Source organism: Poecile atricapillus, chromosome 2 (assembly GCF_030490865.1).
Source record: "Poecile atricapillus isolate bPoeAtr1 chromosome 2, bPoeAtr1.hap1, whole genome shotgun sequence".
NCBI lineage: Eukaryota > Metazoa > Chordata > Aves > Passeriformes > Paridae > Poecile > Poecile atricapillus.
In genome coordinates this window covers 43,211,234-43,238,897 of record NC_081250.1, presented here as the reverse complement: position 1 = coordinate 43,238,897, position 27,664 = coordinate 43,211,234, and the positions used below count along the sequence as shown (strand labels likewise).

The following is a 27,664-nucleotide window of genomic DNA, read 5'->3' as shown; positions in this document are numbered from 1 at the left end:
GTGGGCATTCTTCAGACTCCTGAGGGTTATGTCAGGAGTTCAGTGACTCAGCCAAATGACAGCAACAGCTACAAAATCTTGAGTTGTCAGTGACCAGCATTTATCATGGTGTACTCCTCAAGCAGTCAAGCATACAGAAAATGAAAAAAGATCATCTATCATGAAAATTAACCCAGATTGAATGGTTCATAAATCTGTCAATGGGTAGCTTTCTCAGTCCTGTTTCTCCACTTAAGATGAAGGCTACCAAAATAAATTAAGAACATTAAAGATTCCTTAGAGAAATTAAAGCAATAAAAAAAGAAAAACACAAGACAGAATTTTATAGCAAGACTGGCTCTAGGATTTTTATTAACAAATTGCAATTTTCAAAGCAAACAAATCCAAACATTTTCAAGTTGAATCTCACTCCCCCTGCAAATGCCCAATTTTTAAAAAAATAAGAGATTAGAGCATTTCTAGTAACAATTTAAAAATCAAAAAAGGTAAAAGCTAACATCAAACATCAAACTGCATGATAATGCATCAACTTTCAATTACAAGATCTGTCCTTGTTTGCCAGCATCAGGAAATTCTTTAGATATGAAAAAGCTACTTACTTGCAGAATACTTGCTACTTCATCAACTGGCAATTCACTTGCTTTTTTTGAAGACAGTACAGGAATCATTGTCTCATTGTCACCATCAGGGATTTTTTGAAGACGTGCAACCTAGAATAAAAACCAAAGTCTGAAGGGAAGGACAGTGCTAATTTTTTATTTTAAACAACACATGCCAGAGCAATTAAGTATTAATACCACTCAAAGGCAATTTTTTATAAAAAACACACTTAAATAATCTACAATTCAGCTTATTTTCATGCAGTTACCACCTGCAATAATGAAACACTGGACATGCAAGTGAGAACACTAATTTCTGTAACAATCAAAGATCCTAACAGCAAACTAACTTAATAATCCTTTAGCTCATTATCATCAATATCTAGTCAGAAAGTCACTCCAGATAAATTTCACTTCCTGCTCCTACTTTCTAGTCATTAATGAAGGTGCTCTAAGTAGGCCTATTTACATCTTATTGTACATAACAAAAGGAGAAACACCAGTAAGAAAACCTCAAACAAGAGGACAGATGCAAGTGAAGCCATAAAACTTGACTACAGTACAAAAGCTTCAAATCAGTGCTATAAAAAGTAATGTTTTCTGTAATTTCAGGAAGCTAAAATTCTGTGAACTGCAGTAGAGCACAATAGCAACATTGATTGCATAGGTCAGCACTGCTTTGATATTTAATGAAACTTCAGAGTTTCTGATTCATGAGAAGCTGGAGTGATACTCTTTTTTTCCTGGTGTCTCACTGCACTCACAATTAATATCTCATGCTGCACACACATCCCCCCACCATTAACTGGAAGAGACCTAACACGCAAACATGCAGACCACAGAAATGGCCACAGCATAATTCACATTATACTTGCACAGAATTTCAACTAGTGGGTTTATGCTTTTGGAAATAATTACTGTATTGTATATATCTCCTCTATCAGTGCTGAGACTTAAAATACAAGTACCTAAAGATGACAACACATTAAAAGATTCCAGCACTTTATGTCCCAAAAAAGGTATGGCAGTCTTAATTTTCTATAATGCACACTGTTGGCCATGTACTCTACTACTGTATCTCATTCTCTTTGTAGCTACCAAACACCAGTTTAGGGCAGAAAACCATTAAGCCTAAGTGCTGTTCCAAAACAAGCCCACCAACATATATATGACTTTGGCCAAGATGACTCCACATTCTCAACAAAAATGCTGAGCAACCATGCTTTCCCAGAAAGGGCAGGCAGAAATGAACTGACAGCCATTACAAATTTTAGTGCTGACAAAAATATTTTTCCCTGTAGCAACTGACAACACTGCTAAACACACACAACTCCAAAAAAAAGGACACATAACTGGTCATTTCCCTATTATTATCAATTAGGACTTCAGGAAGTCTAATAACATGTTTAAGGTTATTTAAATATCCTTAAAAAGAAATGTTAAGGTTCTCTCAGAGACCAGATTTATTTTCCAAATAAATCTCCATTAGCACAAAACTACAGTGCAACAACAAAGCTTATTTTGACAACATTTTTGTGACAGACTCAAAAAAACAGTAATTTTGAACTTATTTCATACATAGTATCTCCCACTTTTATGAAGAATGCTGTACTGCATGTGGTGAAAAAAAAAATGTACAAAAAGTTTGATACAGAATCAGAAAGATAAAGGCTCAGAGAAAGTCTTTTTATAACCTCCTTTCACCAGAGCAGAATTACACATTGTACAATAATTCTGGATGAATCCTCATCTAATTTTTAAAAACCCTCTACAATCTTTGTAGATTGAACTATACTTGTAGTTCAGAAAAGAACAGCTTCAAATATCTAACACTGCCACAAATTAAATTTCAATTGCTTAGCCAATGAGAAATCAATCACTGTTCCCTTCACAAAATATGAAGTGGGTTATACCAACAGATTTAGGGCCAAAAAGCAGCTGCACTTGCTATCTGCTGGACCACAATAACTGTATTCAAGCAAATTGTTTTGCTTTTACTATACATCTTTTACTTTTACTTCCACAAAACTAGAAAAATTACTTACTCAATACTGTTGGCAAGCACTCTCTACAGTCCTTTGCACTGCTGCCCACCAGAGAGCTGGGCCTCCGCAACACCTTTTAAGATATCCAACAGAAGCTATTCCCAGAACCTCTGCATTAAAGGAGACAACCCACATATAGCAAATTCTCTTTCCATCCCATGCTGCAATTAATTTTCCATCATTCATTGGTTGATACCTTAAAATAGTTCAGTATTTCATTGCAGGCCAAGTTTTTTTTTTTATAGATAAAGAAAATGCGGGCTAAGAAATTATACTGGCCAATGTCAAGTATTGGATAGGGAGCACACACATCACCACTGAAGCTTCTATGTCTACAGCTTTCCATTCCCCACTTGCAGCTAAGGAACAAATCAGCAGGATGCTAACTAACAAAAATAAATCACTGCTTCAGGAAGGGCTTTTCTTGGACCACTTCCAAGGTACACATCATAATTTCTAGGCCAAGAAATATGCATCAATCATACGACCATGGAACTGTGACCAAAGGATGTTTATCAAAATTAATACAAATTTGTCTGGAAGGCTTAAACTACCAGAAATTCAGAGCTCCCTTCTTTTTTCTCTGAAGAAAATTCCAGTTAACAGCGATGTGTTACCGTTTCTTCTTCCTCATAGGCTACAAGAGCCTACCTAACTTCCTTCTACCAGGACCAATATGAAGTCAGCTTACCTCTACCATTGCTTTTTTCAGCTTAACAGGATGAACCCATTACCCATTAGTAGGGCTCACTGACATCAATATACTTTTACAATTATCTTTAAAGGGAATTTTAGCTCTTCTTGCTCAGAAAATGCAAATGGCAGGACCCACATTCACCGGAGACAGTCTAAAAATTTAGAACACTCACATAGCGAAATCTATTTTTAGACAAACTGGTGACCAACACACTAAGGCTAATTAGCTAATATTAAGCCCTGCAAATGTTACATAAAGCTACTCAACTGACCTACAAGTATGAAATACAAACGTAGTAGAGAAACAAATCTATAGAGAATAGCAAAAGTGAAAAAAAAACGCAGATGCTCACAAATCAATGGAATGTAAGTTGAGGTACTGAAAGAAATTCTGATTCTTTGGGATTCCTTCTGAATCTTCAGGTCCACCTGAAAAGCTCACTAAATCTGTCTGAATCTGTCCCATCAATCCCTGTAAAACTGAACCCCTTTCAAGCCAATTCAAGTACTACAAAGACCTTTCAACTTGTTTGTAATGAGCCGCCTGTAAGATTATTATTGTGTGAGCAGTCAGTGATCCACATTCAGGTACGTGATTATCGCAGATACCATATGATCGTTACTGAGTCATGCTGTGTCTAATCAATAGCATAATTAATGAATGTCCACGTAATCAATGTGTAACTAATCAATGTGCATTTCATTTTCAGTATGTGTACAGTATGCTGTCTTTCCCACTTGAAATATTATATGCACCTTGTTCAGGAACTGCAGTTTTATTAATGAGGTAAGGATATTAGGGCACGTAATCCACAGGATACTTCAAAGCTCTCATTCCAGACTCAACTACTATCAGTGATGGATGACTCTGTATTGTAAAACCCCGTAACAGTACTAATGAAAAATGTGCCATGTGCCATGCCCTGACCAGAGATCCTTCCAAAGCCATATCATCTCAGGATTCCCAGCATCAGAAAGGACATATGATTTTATACTTTGCCACTGCCTTTTTTCAGCTATTAGTAGTGATCTGCCTTTCAAGCGTTCACATCTTTCTTTACTGGGATCCCAAAAGAACAAGGTCTTCTTCACCCACTATATGTTTTAGGTTTCATTTTTTATCTACCCTCCCCACACTGAAAAAAACAATAGCATTCAACATAATAAAAGGTATTTCACTGAACACCAGACTGACATGTACAAGCTTCCCATTTCCTGAACTTTCTATATGATCAAACTATATGTGATACTGAAAGATTTAAAAAGCTCAGATCCTAAAAAGCATGCTCTTCTCCAAGTCTGTACAATTCAGAACCAGGATAAGAAGGTGCACAGGGGAACATAGACACCCATGCATACAGTAAGATACTTAAATACCAAGTGCTTACCTTTTCTGCACTGCCTAGAATCCTGAAAGTGCACAGTACTAGAGATCAACTAGTGGGCACAGATATCTGACTCTCCCTGTGGATGCACACAGACTTTGGACACAGTTCCCATTAGGCAAAGACTCTAGTCTTGGTATCTAGTCTAAATTCAAAAGGCATCTTCAAGGAAAGGACTACCCAGAATATAAGTAATCCATTTTTTTCCATCAGTTCCATCAGATATGAAGCAGCACTGCAAAATCCTCTCCTGCTGATTATGACATTGTGGCTAGAGGTTCTGGAGATGCAAGTTTTTAATTGTCTTCTTTAAAGCATAACTATCTTATCTGTCTTAAGTATCATCAAGCTCTCTATTTCAAAAGCTAATTGCTCAGCATCACAACTGTGATTCCACAGAGTCACTAGCTAACAATGACCTTAAAAATACCTATCTCACTAGATGTTTATGCCATCTTTCCCTCCCCCTTTTGTCTAGAAGGCAAAGTGCTTCTGGAACCTCAATCCAAGTCCCAGCTACAGAACCATGGCCAAGTGATGACAAGACAGAAAAAGCCAGGCACACACACACACACAAAAAAAGGCATTAGGCACACTTAATAGTTACAGTAAATCCTAGACCAAATGTACAGCCAGAAGCAAACCCCTGAAGCAGGATTCCAAAAGTGGAGGAAAAGCAGAGAGGAACACACAAAGAGCCATCAGACCATTTTGAAACCAGCAATACTGAACATGGTTGTGACTATGACTCAATTTTATCTGTGAGATTCCACCAGATTTTAACAGGAATTAAATCTCCATAGAAATTAACCAGTTATGCTAACAGAAGAAGCACGTGGAAGCAGCTTAGTATTGCAAATAGACTTAATAAAATAAAATCCAGTGCAATCAAGTCCGCAAACTATAAATGCAGTCAAGTTGCAATTTACCTGAAGTAAACTCTGATTTTTACTGTCTTATTCTTGGCTTTTGAACTAATTTATCTATATTTTAATTATGTGGATAAATTTGGAATTTACATTGAGAAAGGCTTTATCTCTACAGACTGCACTGGTACAGTTGTTTGCACCTTAAACGTGATTAAATCATGACGACCAACTAGCAACTAATTAAATCATGACTTACTAACCACTAGTAACTTCTCAAATGAGCCTCTAACTCCTGTAAATTTAGATATGATAAATACTCAAGTAAGGTGATTGACCAATAAAACCCTGTACCAGGAGGAGCTGAGCAAGGGTGAAGCATCCAGGAAATAACACAGCTGTTGCAAAGAGGCTGACTTGACCTCTACTCAGTGGGACTGGAGGGTGGCCTTTGCTTTGGATAAACACCTCAGTTAGCTGAGTGGATCAGCTGGTAGTGTGAATGTTTCTCCCCAGTTTCATCGAACGAATGCTAATCTCCAAGTTTGCATCCCCTCTCATGCTGGTCAGGCTCACGTTGCTCAGTGATCACATGCACAGAACCACTGACAAAATTTCAGGAGCACCGTAGGGGGGGTCTCAACCCACATGATCCTTTCTGGTGATGAGGGATGCCCAGCATGACAATGGTGCAGATATTACAGAGACAGGAAATGGGAATCACATTGGCATTTTGTTTGAACTGTGTATTGAAATTTCTACATTTTACTAATTGCAACCTATCCTTACAAAATATACTGAAAACATAATATGAATGTGTCCTTCTGCTAAATCAAAAAACCCACATAACATCAAATATCTTCAAACACAGATATCACAGAATCAATTAGGCTGAAAGGACCTCTGAGATCAGGGTCCAGCCTATGACCAAACACCACCATGGTGACCAGACCACAGTACTGAGTGCCATGTCCAGTCTTTCCTTAAACACCTCCAGAGACAGTGACTACACCACCCCCATGGGCAGTCCATTCCAGTGTCTAATCAACTTTTCTGTAAAGAAAATCCTCCTAATATCCAACCTAAACCTCCCCTGGGCACTACTTGAGGCTATGTCCTCTTGTCCTGTCATGAGTTGCCTGGGAGAAGAGATCAACCCACACCTGGCTACAACCTCCTTTTAGGCAGTTCTAGAGAGCAATAATGTCTCCCCTGAGCCTCCTTTTCTTCAGGCTAAACCCCAACTCCGTCAGCTGCTCCTCACAGGACTAGTGCTCAAGATCTTCACCAGTTTTGCTGCCCCCTTTGTGCAACAATTCAGTGTTGCACCCTCCTTACGCGGGTTATCCAAAAGAACCTGGTCAGAGAGCTCTAAACTCTGACACATACCTCCGTGGGAAGTAAGGCTTTTAGAACAAGAAGGGCCAGCACTTATTCAACACAAACCATGACCAATTTGCAAAAAGAGTATTTTACTTTTCACTGCAAAGAGCTGTCCCTTCCCACCCCAAGAGACACTGAAGTCTGCAAACTAATGAGCCTCTTGTTTTCTACCAGGCACTGTTTGCTCAGAAAAAGAAATACTTTTTGAAGCCTTTGAAGTTACTGTCTACTGTCTTTTTTTGAATGTACTCTTCTGGAAAAGTGTGATGATTTTTCACTTCTGGGGAAACAACTGCAGCAACCCTGTATTCTAACAGTCAAAAAACATTTGCTCCTATTCAACAGTATTTTAGTTAAAATATTTACCAGGAGCCCCCACATCAAAGGAAGTTCACACAGAAAGTTCGGACTCTTAAAAAGCCAGAAGGAAAGAAAAACACTAATTTACATTAATGAGTTCTCCTTGAAGAGTAATTTTATCCTGGGAGGTCACAGTTTCAGCCCCTTGCTATCGTGTATCATTTCATAATACTGTCTAGAAAAAGGGCAAGACACCACCCATTAACCAAAGAAATATAAACACCCAAATTATGAGAACAACCTGCTAAGCTGTTCTGTAAGCCTGAAAAAACCCCTGCCTCATATTCCAGTACCACTTCAGCAGTGCTTAGGACTTTCACTACGGCCACAAAACAACCATAATGCAGAACCATACTCTTTGATACATGACACTTTGGCAATTTTTTTTTTTATTTCTGATCAAATAAGAAACAGAAATCGAACACTGGCACTGACCATTTTAAATCTCAAGGTTTGTCCTACCTTAAAAGTCATAAAATATTTAAGCAACCCATCCCCAACCCCATCTACTTCAGGCAGTGCAATAAAGACTAAGATGCTCCATTTAACATGCAATTTATTAACTGTCCAATAGTCTATAAAGCTCAAGAACTATTTTCAAGTCCTAAAAATACTTTCCAAGAACAGTCTCTAAGAAACATGTCTCCACAACTGGAATACACTTTACTCTTTCAAGATGTTTCCCCATGTCTTCTTTAATTTAAAAAACAAAGTAGGACATCTAGTTCAACTGAGGCTAGCAGCAAAGAATAAAGATGGACAGTTTGCTGTAATCATAGTATACATCATGTGGTTATCTTGCAAACCTTGTGAGTGACAACTGCCCACTTTCTAACTAGAGAAAACATTTCACAAAAATAATCATACCTTAACCTGATTGCAGTGCTGTGGACTGACAGAGTAATGGCAAAAAAAGTCCAACTAAACCTCCAACACCACTTTATCTTCCTTTAGGTTATTTAATGTAGAATACAGGGGAAGCTTAAGAATGCCAAACACATTTTCTATTTCATTTCTACAAAAGATTTACCATTTAGAGCATTTATGCATTCTCTGGAGAATGTACTATGATGAGTTTAGAACCTCATTGCTGACAGCCTGGAGATGGCGTCAGCTTTGTCAAGAAGGCACTGACAAACACCTCAGACCTGTCTGTAGTTGGTTGGCCAAAATATTCAGTTTTCAATCTTTCTGTTCAAGAAAACTCCTTGAACACTGGAAAAGTCTGCTTGGACATTTCTTACATTTGTCATTACTTATCATTCAGAAGAACAAAAAGATACACAATCCTAAGCACACACTAAAATGATCAAATCAACGCCAGTGCCTCGATGAAATCAAAGCTTACCAGTTCAGAAACTCATCAGCCCAGGAAGAGAGAGCACTGCTGGCCATACCTCATTTGACTCTACAAATAGCTCCTGCTTCAGCTTAAATCCTGATTCACGGGAAGCTCTTTAGAAGTTAAAGGCCAAAAAACTTTGGGTCTAAGTATCAGTCATTTATCTTACCAGAGAGTCACTAACTTTCTAGAAGAGAACATTTAAGCTTAGAAATAAGATCATGGCTGCTCTCCAACAGCCTGCTTGTATCTCATAACACTCTGAAGTGCTGAGCTTCTCTGAATCAAGGATGGCACTTGAATGGCAAACACTAAAACGAAGAATTTTATCACCCTGTGATATGCTACTAATGTATCCATGACATGCAGAATTTAGTTGCTATATAATGGGACTGAGCAAAAACACCAATAAAAATATTGTCTCAGTATTCGTTTAAAATAATGAAGCTTCAAGACCCCATAGTTGATGATATCTTTGACAGCTGTGCAGTCTCTTCATAATGCAACAAAATAAATTTCTAAGTAAAAAAATACTGAACTTACTGTTTACAACACTTCTCAGGGCCAAGCTATGTCAGTGTCAATTTAAATGCAAACATAACTCACTGCATAATTACTCTACTTATGGAAATAAATTTCTTTATGACTAGTATCAAGAAAGCAGCAACACTGTATTCGCAATGGGGTTTTTTTGGTGAATTATGTATTCAGAAAAAAGTGCTGCAGAAAATTTATGATCTACAAATATTTTAAAAGCCTTTGTAAAAGATTCTGTAGATAGCATCTGTTAACCTATTATCCACTTTATCCTTTCTAATTGTTTGCCAAAGATTGTTTACAAAACAAATAACTAGAAACAGATCCTTGTCCCAAATTTATACCTTAATTACTGCATTTTATTTTCCCTCTCTTCTCTTCATTGTAACTTAGTCATTCCATCCAGCTTCTACAAACCACATTGCAAATGTCAATTTTACCACCCAAAGTCAATTAGTTATCATCTGAACTCTTTCACCAGATCAAAAGCAGATCTCACAACTAAAATTCTATTTATTAACTTATGCCACTCTTGCAAAATTCCACCATGGTCTGTGGGTGAACTGATACAGAATGGAAGACATGATTACATAAGGAACTGATTCAAGCTAACCAGTCTCACTCCTCTGCCCCTCACCTTTTCCAACATTACCTGAACACTTCATGAACCCATGAAATTTTCAAACTCAAAAGAAAGCTGCCCAACAAGGGCAAGGGGAAGGAAGGGCTGGGCTAACCTGCTGCCAAGCCTGCAAAAGACAAACAACCATAACAAACAGACAAACTCAACAATCATAAGAGTCAACACAACTCTAGTGCAGGAACACAGCTCAGAAGCAGGATCTTTTTTCAGCAATAAGGAGACCCTTTTATTCAGTCCTACAGAAAAGCACACCAAGATGCTAAAAATCACTACCTATTTGCCACTCCTCCCCACAAAAACACATGCAAAAATGTTTGTTTCTCTTTTGTTGAATTTTGTCTGCATTTTCCTTACAGCAATGCTACTCCTGCCTCACCACAATATTATGCCATAAACTCTCCAAGTAAAGTAGTTACAGAGGGAGCAAAACAACTAAACATACATTCTGCAACATCTGAACTCAAACTGACACCATGTTAAATTACTTCTAGGTTATTATATATTAACATTTCAAAGTTACCTGCATGTGAAAAAAAGGGGAAAGAAAAGGCTAAAACTAATCTAATGCTCCATCAACCAGTTTAAAAGATGACTCTGACTGTTCATTTAAAAAGGAAATACATGTTTCGAATGCAAAACTGAACTATATTACCTTAGCAGTTATTTAAGTTACTAAAGTACTGTTCAAATATAGGAATAGAATTGGTCTTGAGTGAAGATTCCCACTTTTTTAAAAACAAAAAGTAAAATTCTGTTTTCTCACCTTAACCTCTAAGCTCAAAAGATGTAACTTCTGCCAACATAAGTGTAAAGTATTAGTTTCTAGCTTTCTACAAGCTGTAGATAGTAAAAAACTGTAATCAATGAATATGAAATTTCTTGCTTCACCTACTAATTTGTTAAGAAGTCATCTACATTCCAAAAGGAACTTGGAACTGTTGTGATAACACCAGGTCCATTTCAGAAACTCCGACATTTTCCATCGCAAATTTCAGTCTGATTCTTTTGGATATTACCTAATGAACAACTGATGATGCCACTCTGGAACCATTTAATTTATTTTCAAGCCACTGCTGCCGCAGGCATCCCTCCCCTCCTCCTCTTGTCTGTTGCATGTACACACGCTCCACCCTTTCATCAGTACTTACAGCTGCCTAATCCATGATGAGCCAGTCCAGGGTGTTAAAACTCACTGCCCCCAAAACCCAAAATCTATGCACTGATCTTCAACCTGATAGCTCAGCACCTAAGCCCATTTTCATCATTTAAAAAAAACACCAAAAAACACCACCCATGAAACTCACTAGGAAATTCAACTTCACTTCAAGTGCAAGACAAACAAAAAATTATTAATTTATCAGGATTTTATGAAGAACTAAAGTACCTTTTTCTAAGAAATAAAACAGTCTTCACTTACATCTCCCTTTTCATCCAAACATCAAAATTATCCTGAAATTACTATGGACCATAGGCTGAAATCAACCATCATCTTTGAAGATTAGCTAAAATTAACTAGGACTCAAAACAATGAGGATTAAGGAGGACTTTCGAATCACCACACAATGTTTTATTACATGCAGCAAGTCTGGTCTGAGTTTTTGTACCAACCCTCCGTATCATTTTGGGAAAATCTTTTTTGCAGGAAAATGTTACTTTGACCTCTTTCATTCAGGTCTTAATGATACGAAAACAAATCCTACCTAAGGTCCTGATAACAAAACAGTACTCCTATTTAACAATTTGTATTTGTCATCACAGTCTGATCTCAAAGAAGCTCAAAGTCTATGAAACCTAAACTGTGTTCTTTATTTTTCAACTAAAAGGCACCCTTCTACAAGACAATCCTCATTCAAACAAACAGCCTAAGTCACAATGTAAAATATGTTGATAAGAGAAAGAAAAACATTTAAGACTATACTACAGAAAATTACTTTAAATGGCCCAGAGGTACCAATGGAGAAATCCAAAAATTACAAAATTATGTTTCACCTACGCAAGATTTCCTTAACTGCCTACAGTTTCAGAAAAAACTCTTACAGAAAGAAGTCACAAAATTCCAAATGGAAATACGAACTTCAATCCTCTAACTCATAGTTTTATGATCAAGCAGAAGTCCTCCTATGATGGGAAATTCTGTCTTCCTTATTACCATGAGAAACATGAATTTTTGCGGAAGTTCAATCAACCCAACAGGAACCACAAAGTCTCAGAACAAAACATTAACTAGCGTGGACATAAACACATAATACTGCTTATGAGTACTGAATTAACACAGAAAAACATCAGTTTTCCTAACAATTTCATCACTTCCCCTTCTTGAATATTCATTCAGATACAGGAGAGAAAAAAACCACAATCTGCCATCTCTTGCTCAATATCCAAACCTAAGAGACTTTCCAAACACATACTTGAAGAACAAAAAAAAAAAAAAAAAAGCTTTAAAATATTCTAAATGCAATCTTTGTTCTACAAGATTACAAAGATTATTCAGCTGTTGCCAGGAAAAAAATACATTAAGCAACGTCAAGAGTGCTGAAAAGTTCCCATACGGAAGGTGTTGGTGTCTAGCTGCCTTAAAATGTCACACTGATAGAAAAAGAAGGGTTCAGAAATACCAAGAACACCAAAACAGACAGTACACAGTTGTAAATATCCATGCCCATCTGGAGACTCAATTAATTATGAGATGGAGGGATATGGGAGCAGAAATAGTGGAGAAGAAGTAATTCATGTGTTCAGAAAACCACTTCAGTCTTTTTATCATACATCATTTTCTCCTACCCCCATAAGCTTACCCCACTTCGAAAACCTTCTACAAATCACAGCCTTTATTTCTGTCTTAGAAATAAGCTTTAGCTAGGAGAAAATACTTTAAAATATAATCAAATGCATATTTCAATCATACAAATATTACTAATTTTTATATATAGTTTATTTATTCCATAAGAAATGCCATCTTTGTGCATTTGGAAGAACAGAATAGAGACACACTATCACACACAACTCAACTGTACACTGCATCTATGATATACTATTTATTTGGTAACAGAATTGTAAGGCATTAAAAGTCTTTATGCCATTTGGGTTTTGCACACAGATATTTTTTTCCCTTAAGTGTAATTCTATTCACTGGTATTATCTCTGCTTGCCTTCCCCCGCTCCTGGGCGTTGCCCATTCAAAACCCTCTTACTTGCAACAGTGACTGCAATTCAAAGGCACTGACCCCACTTCTGTCAGCTATCCAGCCTCTAAAAACAAAGACCAATCTTCTAGAGGTGGTCTGTGCACTTCAAAATTCCTGCTACCTAACAAGGTCAATGCTCTTCTTTACAATTATCCAGCTGGAGGCCATGATCAATAGAATTTAAAATATTCTAACGTGATTTTAAAGTTAGAAGAAAGTTCAGAAATGCCAGGTGACAGCAACCTACATAGTTTTCAACGTGGGTTGGACTTCACCATTACCACAGCTTTAAGTCATCCACGACAACCATATTTCAAAACAGAAAAATACCCAACCATAAAAAATAATTTAGGTCTGCCCCTCAATCTCAGTTCAGTTCTTCATTCAAGTCAAACCATAAAAAAAACACTCCTCTTTTCAGACAGGGATGGGAGGAAAAGAGACACCTAACATGTCATGTAACAATCTATAGCAAAGGAAATCCAGAAGCTACCTAAACCTCCACCCATTTTCAAAGAACAGTGATGACCTAAGGAGGGGGGTATCAACGGTTCCTTTCTTACCTTTAGTAATAAAAGTAATAAATTTCAGAGATTTTTAACATACAGAGTCAAATAGAAACAAACAAAAATAAAAAAAATCAGTGAAGTCCACAGTTACTGTCACAATGCAAAGGGGCTTTCAAGGTTCCCAGAGCATAAAGTGAAGGCCAACAGGAAAAAAACTGAAACAATTCCCCATGTTAAGTAATTTCCAAACAAGACAAGAAAGGGAAAGCACAACAGAGCAACTTCTTTCAGTACTCAAAACTTCACTGTCACTTTTTAATTAAATATTGTCCAAGACAGCAAATTTGAGTCATTTTCAAGAACATATAAATACACAAAATACTTCAAAGTAAAATACAACTAATGTTTCTAAATTTCATCCTGAAATATAAATTTAAGAGAATCATATAATCTAAGCAAATACCAAGCAACTAATGCTAAGAAGCTTCTATCTAAATGAAATATTTCTATTCCAAACACACAGAGCACTAAATGCACAATAGATGCTTTGAGTATCTGTCAAGAGACAATAAAATCTGTCTGACAATTAGTTCAACAAGCAGCAGCACAAATAAAGAAAAACGATGATGCTACAAATCTTAAACCTCGAAATGCAGATCAAAATCCCTACCACAAGATTAACACACGAGAGCAACCCTGCGAACCCCTGGAACGGTAAAACATACACACGCACCAGTAGGAGTTGTCACCAAATTGCATGCAAAAATCCTCTTAGCTCCAATGAAGTCAGTGACTCTGATGAGACCTTTACCTTCATTTTCCATCGAAATTGTACTTGAGTCGATAGTTACAAAAGTCTTTAGCAACAGCAGCGCTGGAGCGGGAGCAGAAAGGTGAAGACAGAAATGCCCCAAGATCCCAGGCAATCACAGTGCTCCCTTTGCCCCCACCTGCAGCAACATCTGCAAGAGAAACCAACGCTAAAAGAGGAAAAATTATTAAAAAAATAAAAAATTTTAAAAAATAAATAAAAGCCCGTATAGGCTGCCCAACGCAGAGCGGCACATGAAGCCCGCAGAGCTGTCAGAGACCACCGAGGATGAGCATTAGGATTAATTAGCCGCCCAGCAGCTTCAGCAACACGGAGGAGCAGCGCCGCCGCTTTCCCCTCGCCACCAGCGCCTCTAACAGCCTCGTCCCGCCCGGGGAGGGGCGTTCGCTCCTAAAAATAAACCCTCACCCCAAGTAACCCCCCTTCCCCGCTCTGCCCGCACCCCGCATCCTCGGCGCCAGGCGGGAGACAGGGGAGCGGCGAAGGGAAGCGCTGCCTGCCCGAAGCGACGCCCGCCCGCAGCCCCCTCGGCCGCCCCGGCCCCGCCCGCACCGTAGCGCAGGCCGCGGGGCAGCGCGGGGGAGGCGGCCGTGGCGGCCTAGAGAGGGACAAGGAGCAGCTTCGGCACGGCCGCCGCCCGGCCCCGCCGCCCGGCCGCGCCGCTCACCTCGGAGCGCCGGGGCGGCGCGGCCGCATCCCCGCTCCGCTCACTTCCGCGGGCAGAGGCGGCGGACGGGGCGGGGCGCCGCGGCGGAAGGGCGGGCGGAGCCCACACACGCCCGCTCCCCGCTGGCAGCCGCGCGGTGCCGGGCCCCGGTAGCCCCGCACGGCGGAGCGGCTTCACCCGCAGCGCCGGGCAGCTCCGCAGGCTGCGGGAGCCGAACCGCGCCACGGTCGAATATAAACGCATTTGAACGCCCGGCCCCTGCAGGGAGCCATGGATTCTCCCGCCCGGTGCCCACCTCGCCCCCTGCCCGGGCAGCAGCCGCACGGTGCCGCGAGAAGGCGGATCCGGGAGCGGCGTTGAGCGGCCGGCGCGGGGAGCGAGCTGTGCTGAGGGGCCCGGCCCGCGCCCTCGGCCCCACCGGGCACGGCGCCAGCGCCGGGAGCCAAGGCCGGCCCTCCTGGCGTGGGAAAACAACCCCGTCATTGCCGCTGGCCTCAAAGTGCTGCTCTGCTGCCCTCCCATGAAAACCGGGGTCACTCACATGGGGTAGAACCAGAATTACCGAGGCTGGGAAAGACCTTTTCGATGATCCAGTCCAACTGTGCACCCAGCGCTACCTCTGAGACCCCTAAACGGTAACACTCGGTGCCAAGTCCAGACGCCTCTTGAACACTTCAGAGATGGTGACCACCACCTCCCTTGGCAGCCTATTTGAATGCCCGATCACCCTAAAAGTGAATTTTTCCTTTCTAATAATGAGAATCTCCCCAGTGGCATCTTAAGGCCTTCGTAGTTCCTATTCTATGTCACAGAACATGCTGGCAACCCTTCTTGGTTTTGCGCCACCAAATTATCATATTCTTGTAAATGTTAGCAGAAAAAAAAAAATCAATTCAGTACAAAATCTTAAAACACATCAGGTAACTACTAAATTTTAAAGGTAGGTTTTAGCTACCAATTATGGAACCACCAACCCTAATAAGTAACTGAATTCTGGAGGGAAAAATGCTTTATCAACTCAATTATGTTCATTTAGACACCAAAGAAATATTATTTGAAACTATAGTTGCAATGCTGAGTTCTTCAGCTGGGGAAGTTTTTAAGTAAAAGTAACTTCCACTGAGACGATTAATTTTAATTTAAGGTCTGATGTGCACTACTAGTAAGAACAAAATACCTTTCAACTTTCAAGGTCAAAATCTAATGAAGATGTGCTAATTGTAGGCTTTACATCCCATTTCTAAAGGAGCGGTGACAACATGGTCTGAAAAAAGCACTTGCATTGACATCTCATGATTAATGATCTGTCACCTTGACTTTGTTTTTCTTAAGCAGCAGAAGAAACCAAACTCAGTCTTTGTCAGTTCATAAGCAGCATTTAACAGAACCGAATTTTAACATTTCAAATGAATCTCACAACCCGTAATAGTGTGCCTCTTGAAGCTAAAGAGCATCCTTGCTTCTTTTGAAGCTTTTGATGATAACTTTGAGTATTAACGTAATATAGATTCATCAATATATTTTGAGCAGTAAAGAAGGGTTAGAAGTGTTGCCCTAAAGTAAAGGCTCCAAATATTTATATTCAGAAAATTAAGGTGACACCAGGTGGGTTTAGTAGTTTGAGATTACCTGGCCTGTCCCATGTAGTTGCCATGTTACTTGAGTATCTCCATGGTTACTCCATGAAGTATCCCACTACAAGTAGCAGTGACTGTTCTCCAAGACAGTGCTTCTCTTAATTTATCTGTAAGCATACTAAGAACCCTTCCAAGATACTCATGACACACCCACAGTTATAATGCCACAATTTCTACACAAAACCGATGCACCCAGCAAGAAAAATATTTAGTTACTTTGTTAAAACAGGTAGGTCTTGCTTTCAATATCATATGCTATCATTAAATATTAAAAACTTAGGTAAATATTTTATGGAGAAAAAAACAAAGCCTGTAGATCCTAATACTGTTTACATCCACAAGATATTTGGACTTCTTTACATTGTGAAAAGTTTTGGGGAGAAGAGTGAGAGGTCCTGAACATTACTGAGATTGTTCACAATTGAGACCTAAATATGTGTGACAAAGTCTGCATACTGAGAAGCATTCTGTGTTCAGGTATCTCATAAGAAGTCAAAAGCAAGTCATACTGTATAGCAACAACTGAAAAAGTTTAATCTTTGAGGCTTAATCTTTTTCTCATTACGTACATCTGCCAATATTACAGCCTGTGATGCTGCCAGGCAGCTGGGAAGTGCCTCTTCAGCATTACACAAAGACTATATCCATCCTTGAAAATTATAGTGCAGTTTCTGCCATATTCCACACCTGCAAACAGTGGCTGTTTAATAAAAAATGCTCAAAGTATTTTGTTTACAACTGCTGCTAAATGTTGTTTCTTCAAAAATCCCATCCTTAATGTGAGCTTGATACACAAGAGTATAAAGACAGCCTTAATATCTTCAGGAAGCCTCATTAAAGTGTGTGGCAAAGGCATTATTTGGCAAACCACAGCACATTATTAAAATATGATTGTAGAGATAAATCTGAAATTAAAACAAGGCTTTGCTTACAGTAACCTGTCATAGCCAGTTGCACTCACAAATTACAATAATATTTGTTTTACTTCTTTTAATCTTGAAAAAAAATCTTGCAGTGAAATGCTCCTTTGAATTTCCAGTGAGCAAGCATGTCTAGCCCAAACAGAAGAATTCCAATGAAAATACATATACAAACTAGAAAAACATACACAAACAGTCTTTAACTGACACAGTTAGAATCTCTTTTTTTAAAAAACAGTACTTGAAAGGATATGCAATACTAATGAGTTTGGGGGGAAAAAGACTGAACACTGGTGATTGTTAGCATTTTTTCTTTCTAGTTCACAGTCCTGAAAATACTTCATAAAAGCAAGCAAACCTTCTGGAAATAGGTTTACACTCAGGAGAGCAGAGTTTCATGAGTGTTCAATGGTAAATTAAGCAGCCTCCTGCCCCAGGCATTCTCCTTCTCTTGCTGTGTTACCAGGTTTAATGCCACACAGCACTACCTTGGTATTCTGCATCAATAAAACAGAATTCCTGCCACCCAACCGCCACCACCTCACCCCAGTTTTTAGCTGCCTTTATTTCTTCAGAAGAATTAAAGGCCTCTGGAAAGCTTGGAAAAATTAAAAAGTAGAAAATTCATTACAGTCCAGGAAATACCATCAATCAGTTGGAAGCAAAAAAGGGAGAATTTTACTCTAATGGTGTTAAACAGATAGGCCTTAACCTGCAGCTTGTTTATAGGAAAGCTGAACTCGGTTTGCTTTAGTCTCAATCAATTCAGCTTCATCTCAATGTCTCCCATGTGCTACAGCACTACCAAAAGCAGTAAAATGTATTTTAAACATAACAAGGATACCTTAACTGCATGGTTCACAGATTAGAGATTTATTACACAGAATTCTGTTGAAGTCACTTGTCAGACCACAACAGCACTTGAAATACTTGTTGCTCTGAAGTGAGTTTACGGATTATTTTAAAGTATTATTTTATGGTATCCTTCTCAAGATGAATTTGCTTAAAGCCTGTCAATGTTGAGTCATGCTACTGAAATCTGTTACAAATTTTGTTAGTCTCATAAGAATTTATTTATACATTACAACAAGAGACATTTTCCTGAGACATATCATTGATGATATTTTAATCTGGACAAAGCTTTCTATAGCAGTTCAGTTTGGGTCCAAAAGGGTTAATATATGATCCTTCTGTCAAAACAGGCTTCACTACTCGCTTGCTTTGCTTTAGGTATGACTTAAACAGCCCTCAATACACTGAGAATAAATTTGCTTTCATGGAAGGAAAAAAACTGGTTTCTGGTAAGACAAAGTTTAATTTGATTTAATCATGTTTTTTGTTGTCTTTCATCTGGAAGTCAAAAACTCACTGTGCTTCTACAGTCCTCTACAGAGTTCTTGTATGACTGGAGTCAGACCAGGGGAGGGATGATACTGGAGCTTCTCATTTACATGCTTTAAATGGCACGTCATTTGTAAAGCCTGTGTTGAAAATTTAATCTCCACATCCTTTCCATCCATGCTGTTCAACTGATGGAAGATAGAAGCAATCACCTCATCTCCAAATTGAATTCTCCAGAGAAAAACCCAAGGCAAGACCACCTAAAGTTCAAATGTTTTCTCTGTGTGTGTGTGTGTGTGTGTGTGTATGTAAAATCAGTTCAAGTTTAAAAGAAGAAAAATGGTACAGTTTTCCCAGAGGAAATAAGTGCTCATTAAATTTTATAATTCTGAGCATCTTAAGATGTAAGAAACATAACTACATTTTCAAATTACCTTAGCTCAGCCCTGTCTTGACACTGTGCAATTATGCTAATTAAGGAACTTTGGTTTATGGGAGTCTTAAATTACATTTCACTGATTTTTAAAACACTTGAATTTAACCATGTCATCCCATCCCTAGGTAGCATCACTACCAATATTGTACATTCAGCACCACAGCAATTAAAGTTGACATAAAATCAGGCTTCTGTGACTGCCCTTCTGCTGGTTCTGCACTGGCCTTGACATTCTCCTTTCTTGATAACCCAGCTCAGGAGGAGTGGTTTGCCAAGAAGAAAGCCCACCTCAAGAAAGGCTCTACTGCTGAACTCCCAGAACTAGTGGAGTAAGGCAGTGTAAAGCAGTGCCAGGACTAAAACCTTTAATCATTTTGAACTGTTGTGAATGTATACTCAGAGCATTCAAGAAAATCAGGTTTGATCTATCCTTCAGGGAAAGACAAAGTTAATTCATTTTCTGACCATAGCACTCAACTTATCTCCTTATCTAAAACCTGCATTTCATCTTCCATACTTTTCTTCTTTAATACCTTCAACCACATATTCAATACTCATCTGCTATTTTCTTCCTTCAGCTGCACTATTTTGAAATAGTTAAAAATATTAATTGCACATTTTCCAGAGAGGTTTCCCTTCCCTTTATTTAGGACTCGCAGAGCTCTTCAGCTGTTTCTGTTTTCCCCTCAGTGACTGTTTTCAAACCTAGCTACTTCAGTAAAAGCTTCACTGCTAACATGGAAGCTCTCACGAGTGCCTCTATCCCATCTACTGGAGGCTTCACATTTCCAGAGACATTTTGTGAAGTAAAGATCTAGTTTCACATTGACTGTAAAAGACAGCCAAGAAGCATGTGCTCTATAATTGGAATATGCTGTGAAGCAAGTTACTATTGGAAGTCTTGGCTGAGGCAGGCAAAATGCCTTGTTAGGATGTCTGCTACAGGACAAAGACTGCACTCCTCTGCATTGCCAGCTGCAGCTACCATCATGTTGTGGCCTGAATACAGCAGAAGGCGGAAAACTCTTCCCTAGTAAAGGTTTATGTCTTTCTGAAGGATTACTGCAATTTATTACATGGCAAAGAAGGCACCCCATTTACTTTTAAATTATTTCAGTTACATTATAGCAAGCTGTCTGTGGTGGAGAATAAAGACATTTCAGCAATGAAACTATAAACAGCTTGAAAAAACAGCAATAGCAAAGTACTTTCATTTGAATTCAAGGTTAATGTGCCAAGAATTTCAGGAATGCTGCATATATTACAGACAAGTAAGCTTGCCAAGAGTCTTGGAAATTCTTCTTCAAGACTATGGATGAGAGCAAAAAAGGGCAAAGGTGATACTCAGTGAGGAGCTGGCAGTTAATAAACAGATGTTTACATAGTGATACAATTTCAGCTCCTGGCAAGAATATGATGATTTGTTTGATAACACACTTAAGCATAATATGTTGGGCTATGAAATTTTATTCAGACTCAGAGCCAAAAAATGTTATCAAGTGAAAGCATGTGGCAGCTTTTCAGGTTGGGAGGAATTCATTACAAACTTTTGTTTTACAGGAGAGTCTATATACTTTCTTATTTTTAGTATTACTACAACTTTCATGTAAATGGCATCAAATATACAGAGAATTTTTTCCTCCCTTATGTCTTAAAAGGAGTGGTCTGAGGTCACATTTTTAAAGCTGGTAAATGTTACTGATAAAAGCAATTAATGTAGCATGCTTCTATTGCAACTCTCTGTCATAAAGACCCCTAACTTTAAGATAGGTCCAACTGGTGAAATCAGAGTCTAAATCTATATTCAGATGCTTTCTTAGTCAAAGTTAACAGTAAGGCTGCAGGGGGAGGAATAAAAACTGTGCACACAGGTTATGTAACATTTAGAAACTTAGTTAAGTACACTTAGAAAAAAATACCCGAATTTAACAAGGTTGTTGTGACCTCATTCCCTATCTAGCTGCACAAGCTTGTGCTAGGACAAAGTGGAGGTGGGAGCAAGTGCTCGAGAGTGTTTCCATACCACTGCTAATGAATATCAAACTTCAGCGCAAGGGAATTAAAAAACAAACACACATTTCAAAGGCGGATCCTGTCATTCTTGAAAATAGGTGCTAAAATATTACCCAGCAACATCACCATCTTTAGTAGCCTGACTCTAAATAATAGATCACATAGTCAGGTCATGCATCACCAAAGGTTGGATACAGCCCCAGCTGAAAGTGACAGGAATGGCTATGGGAGGGACAAACCCTACAACTGTATCATATGAATTGGGAAAGTATATTCCAGCAGCCTGTCGCAAGGGGAAGGTTAAAAGAGCCCTGAGGTGCCCCTCTGTCTCCCGGTAATTCAGCAGCTAATGTCAGCTGCATTCTGTGCATCTGCAACAAGCCAAGAAGCACCAGAGGAGGATTTAATTTAAAAAGAGTCGAAACTCGTATCGTAGGCCCTCCTCCCCACCATCTGGCTAGTGGGGACATTCAGTACAATTCAGCATGACAACTGCTTTTTCAGAAGGAAGGGAAAAAAATCCATTTCTTATTCAGGAAAAAAATTAGGCAGTTCCCATTCCATCTTTGAGGGCCTCCAGCCTAATCCATATCTGTTGAGGAGTTCTGAGGATACAACTCTATTTATAGAGTAGAGAAACTGGTAGTGATAAATCAGAGAAAATCTTGTTTCCTATTTGAAGTTCAGCTTAAAGTAAATTTTAACTCTGAATTTCCCATATACAATTTAAAACTTGACTGGACTATTTAGATATCTAATGAGAGGCATGTTTTATTTTATCCTACTTCTTTCATATATCATATAATAAATTTAAGGTCAGAAGAATATCTTAGGTTGTATTAAGATACTGTTATGAGAACATATCTATCACATTGCATCAAATATATGGTACATTTTATATTTATATGATTGCTATTATATCTATGATTTACTGAATCATACATCTGCTTATCATTAGTTTATTATTTTGTACCAAATAATAAATCTATCCAGACATATATCTATGACTTATTAATTATGCAGAAATAAAAAGATACTAAGATGTAAATGTTTCTGATTCATCAGTCATTCAAGTGTCAAAAATCATCCATCCAGGACAAAAACCAAAACGATCACTGGAAGCCTCTGACATTGTAGTAGTAACATGGATTAATCAGAAATCACTTACGTGTGTATGCATTGAGAACCAAAATATTGATTTTGCTTCCATTGGAGTTGCAAAACAGGACTCCTGGAGTATTTTCTTCATTAGATACAGATTTCATGAGCCAGGTGCTTTTAAGAATTCATCTTTCATGTCTCCCGCAGTTTTCACCCCAAATTGTTTTCCCTTTTTGAAAACTTGATCTTTGGCTGTTTACAGCCTCACATCTTCAACATTTATGTACAGTGATGCTGTTTTCCACTTCCAGGGACAGATAATAGAGGACGTAGAATAAACTAACCGTGGTGTTGCAATTTTTCCTGTTTATAAAGTCTGTTTTATCCAAAACCCCACTGCAATATCTAAAGAGAGAGAGCTAGATTTGAATAAATTAAGCTGAGCATCAATTCAGCTGTTACATCCTACAAAGTGTAATCAAGATACTGCTCCTAGGGTCAAAGCCTAAAGAACACAGAACTGTAGCAGAGAAGCTGAAAATTGTGAGGAAAAATAAAGTCCATTTTCAGACTTGCCTAGACCTCTAAAACAGCATTTCCTTTTACAGTTTGTAGCAAAAGGAATACCACCATTTCCTGTACCAGGCCCTAGGCCACCTAAAGAGGTACATCTACACTGATGAAAAAAGACAAGTGACTTCATTGTTGCAATCCTGCACATAATGGCTTCTGATCCCAATGGGAACTTCTTAGTAAATATTTTCTGACGAGTTTCAGATTTATTGCAGGTACGCAAGCTTTATAATCACTTCTCTTTAAACAGAACTCTTTTCTCTTTTTTTTTTTTAATATATTTAAATGATTTTGAAGTAGCTCAGTCAGTGGTGACAGTAATTCCAAGCAACCTTTTAAAATAGCTGTGGCATGACATCCTGTCCTTCCATGTGAAATTAGCCCTGCCCAAACACAAAGCCTTTTGCAGCACTGCAACTGAAGGAGCAGCTACGTGAAATTTGGTCAGGTTTAAAAGTTTCCAGCTGCAATGCCAGTGCTTCTGAGTCCTATACATAAGATGGTTGCAATTTTTATTTTTTTTTTATTTTAGCTCTCAGGGAAAATTCCATGTGTTACTATGAAAGACAACCACTATTACTAAGATTGCTTTTACTAATTCAGGTTCCCTGCTTTGTCTTCAGCTATAGGCTGTAACTGCTCATAACAAACTTCCTGTGGATGCAAAGCAAATACCATAAAGAGGCTTGACATGGCATGAATGCCAGAGGAAAGTTACAACCCAAAGCTTGATGCCTATAACACTGCTCTGTTTAAGCTTTTGTAGTTCCTGGGATTTAATATTGTATTGTTTGATATTACAAGCTGGTTTGTGGAACGGCGCCATTATATTAAAGAAGTTTGCCTATGCTGAAAAAAGCTTCTAATCCTTTTAGTTGAATAGAAAATCTGGAAGGCATGAACCTCAAAACTTGAATAGAAAGGCCAAATGAAATTTCTCTGAAAAGAAATCAGAATTTGAAAGGGTAATTCATTTTTGTAATGGTTGCGATTGATGATCCTGGAATTTCTAACTCTCAAAAGCATTTTCACCTAGCCCTTTTTAATGCCTCTTGAGCAGTTTCTGCTCTGATTATTTTAAAAATATGGTTAAAAAGTAGCTCTGCTATATTTCTGTCTAATTTCCTGGGGAGAAACGTAAATAGATATATGTGTTACTGACTACCTCTTAACTGTAGCACAGGTTTGGTACATCTGATGGTGCAAGAAGCTAATTTGACAGGGCAGAGCTGAGGAAATTCAATTAAAAAAACAGGAACCAAGCATCTGTTTTCGACTGTCTCAGAACTTGAAATGCTCCCTAAGCTTTATTGGGTTCCTTATCTTTCCATGACATTAGAAATGCTAACATGAAGGCTCCAAAAATTAAATCTAATCTGTCTGTATCTGGCAGACATATTCTTATATGAAAAAGAGAGGAAACAGTGGGATAAGACAGATTTTTTTTAGTTACAAATAATCTGTTTCATTTGTAATCAAATAAAGCTTCAGTAATTGAATAGATCTTAGTTTTCAAATTTTTTCTCTTGGTTTTCAATCTTTGACATACTTGTGTTTACATGCACTGTTCTACCAGATACTTAAATAAAGCTGTAAAAGTTGAGCTTAAGGATTAAAGAGAGAGTAGGCTTTCTACTGAACAGCCTATTCTGTTAAGGTTTTTCATTTCAGTAGATTTGAGAAGTGGCAGTCAGCCTGCCCCACTCCCCTCCCTTCCCAAGCAACAGCTGTCAGCAGCAACCATTCAGTCTTGATACTGGCTCAGCTGAAAAACTGTTAAAACACAGCATGGTTTGGGTTAGAAGGGACCTTAACATCATCAAGTTCCAACCTTCCTGCCAAGGGTAAGGACACCTTTCACCAGGCCAGGTTGCTCAGAGCTCCATCCAACCTTGCCATATCTGATTGATATGATATGTGTGTCACAGAAAGTGCCTAAATGAGAAAGTATTTCAGGAAATGTACTACAATCCTATTTAAAATGTCAGTGGTATAAGATTTCTTCAGAAGATCATCTCAGACTTAGAGACCAAAAATAAATAAGCTTTGACCATTTAGATTAATATTTTGTCAACATATTAAAATAAGAATTTGAATAAACCATTAGGAAAGAGCTGCCACAGTCCATCAGCAGCTAGATAAGTTTAATGATTTGTATTTGGAAAACAGCTCGTTTTTGTTTTTGTGAAAAGCAGAATCTCAATGCCTTATGATTAGGATCCTTGCTTAGCCTACTGATTTCTTCAACTGGTTTCTTATGGCATGACCTGCTCATCTTAAAATATGTCTGCATAGATAGACATAGCATATGCTTGAAAATTTGTCTGGTTGTGTCTGACACAAAGCAGTGGAGAGCTTATGATTGAAGTATAAGATGGTGATTCAATGAAAATGCATTGATGCATTTGCCTCTTTTGAAGAGGCAAAACATTCAAGCTTTGATGCCACTGATAATTCAAGCAGAAAATCTGCTTTGGGTAAAAAAATGAAGAATCTACACATCCTTGGAAAACTTCATATAGTCTTGACAGGAATTTCTATATGAGTACAGGAGAAAGTCTAGCACAAAGCCAAATTGGACCAAATAGGGATTTGTTTTGATGCAGTCTCTCAAATATTGATCTGAGCTTAGGAGAAGCTAATGTGACAAAGAAGATACCTGAGATACCCATCTTTATCAGAAGATTTAGAGTTTTCCAAATGAATTTGTGAACTGCAAGGAACAGTTAGATCATAGTAATTGTTCTGACACAATGGATTTAAATATAAAATATTAAACAACATAATATCCATCAGCCCCAGAGTATTCTAGATTCTGGAGATTACCACATCCCAGGGATACACAGCACTCAGAGCTTTTTGTGCTTCAGAACACAAATAAGAGAAATGAGGGAAAATGTTTCATTAGAAAAATTAGTCAAGCCTCTGTTTAACCACAAAAGTCAGAGTGCCTTAGTCATCCAAAGCAAGCAGCATTTTTAAAGTGTCATCTCAAATTTAACATATACATTCGTTTTTACATACCAAAAAGTAAAAATACCACTGTTGTTAAATAAAATTAACTAGACATGATAAAGCCATTACAATGAACTTTTCATTAATAGCTATACGGATTTCTTAGCTGTCCTAGTAGAGAAGTACTATGTCATTTGTAATACCCATGAATTTCATAGAGAACTTACACTGTAAACCTGAGGCACCAAATGTATCTTTAGATACCGGAATCTTTAGAAAAGCAAAACAAAGCCAGAGTGCCTCTCTCTTTTCTTCCTTTTTTGTTTTTTTTCTTTTGGTAAGTCAGCAGTAGCACTTGAACTATCATAGCCATAATAAAAGCATTATCACTTTTACAACACTAGCAACCACAGATGCCGTCTCTCCTGAGAGATATATTTCTCCACACTAAGAGACAGCATCACTTCCAGCTAGAGGTTAACCTGTGTGGAATGGGAGGTATCGTTCATCTCAGAGCAGAGATCAAGTGCCAGCTATTTCAGCAAAAGCTGCCAGATCTTTTAATGGATAAAGTCATGTCCTGTTCAGACCCTTTAGCTGCATCCTCAGCATCTCTTCTCCAGGCTAACTAGCTAGATGTCTGAAGTCTTTTCCCCTTGGAAGAGCCGATTCTTGCAGGAGTCTTAGGTTGTCACATGAAATGTGTACTTTAAAATGCCTGTAGTCCTGTAGTTTCAGGAACTGTGTGTCAAATATATGTCAGATTCAGCTACATTAGTTGCTTGGCTTATAACAGCTACATTTACAGGCAATCTTAAACAGTGCCAGTTTCATTCAACTAATGTAGATTTTAAAGTTGTAAGGAATTATTTATTTCAGTCTGACTGTATGTGTAACAGAGAATTTCCACCTGTAAATTATGTACAAGAACTATAACCTCTATTTCATCTGTATAAAGTCTTTTATAAGCATTCCCAATCACAATTTCAGAGAACGGGCTGGCAACCCAAAAAGTTATTCCAAATGTTAAATACAGATTGAAAGGTGGCACCTTATATCCTATTTGCATGCAGCCTGTGAGCTTTTTTCTCCTTGATTAAAGACCCATCCTTTGTGAGCACTGTCTTCCTCAAAGATAGTGTTAAATCCTCAGTTACTTTGAGATAAGACCTTGACTTGAACAGAGTTGCCATTTTTGAGGAAAGCTAAAGATAAGGCAAAAGAACAATGCCCTAAACAAGCAAGCATCTGATAAGCTCTGTTAGGAGAACATCCTCACAAGAGGCTCTGTACTCTGTTCCTACTCAGACCTTGGAAGGACCTACAAATCACAGTTAAAACAGAGATTCAAAGGAAAGACAGCTTAATGCCACTCGGCATAGATGTTATTATCCAACTCTACCCTCAGTTCAGTCACTGCCTCTTAAATTAATTTGATTGGTAAACTTGAAAAAACCAAATACGTTTTAATGTCAATAGCTCTCTCATGAATAGAGGAATGTCCTGCCTGGTCTCCAGAAGTCTGGTGTCCTCTGGTGTCTTCTGGTTGACTGACTTGTAAACTGACTGAGCTGCAGCAGTCAAGCACTACCAGGGATAGGAGTCAAGGATGTTCTCAGTTATGCTCTCCAGGGTAGGC

At 38.4% G+C, this 27,664-nt stretch overlaps 1 protein-coding gene across 9 annotated transcripts in view; it reads right to left on the bottom strand.

Moving 5' to 3' along the window:
• ATP2C1 (ATPase secretory pathway Ca2+ transporting 1) overlaps positions 1–27,664 on the bottom strand; it is a 64,643-nt gene that overhangs the window by 32,725 nt on the left and 4,254 nt on the right. The window contains exons 1-3 of one of the 9 annotated variants that reach the window (XM_058831193.1): positions 15,345–15,436; positions 14,362–14,512; positions 600–710 (exon numbers count right to left, since the gene is read on the bottom strand). In XM_058831193.1, the coding sequence (XP_058687176.1) occupies positions 600–710; positions 14,362–14,367 (117 nt within the window). In that variant the 5' untranslated portion in view covers positions 14,368–14,512; positions 15,345–15,436. The other 8 variants (XM_058831191.1, XM_058831194.1, XM_058831187.1 and 5 more) reach the window with 8 other exon arrangements.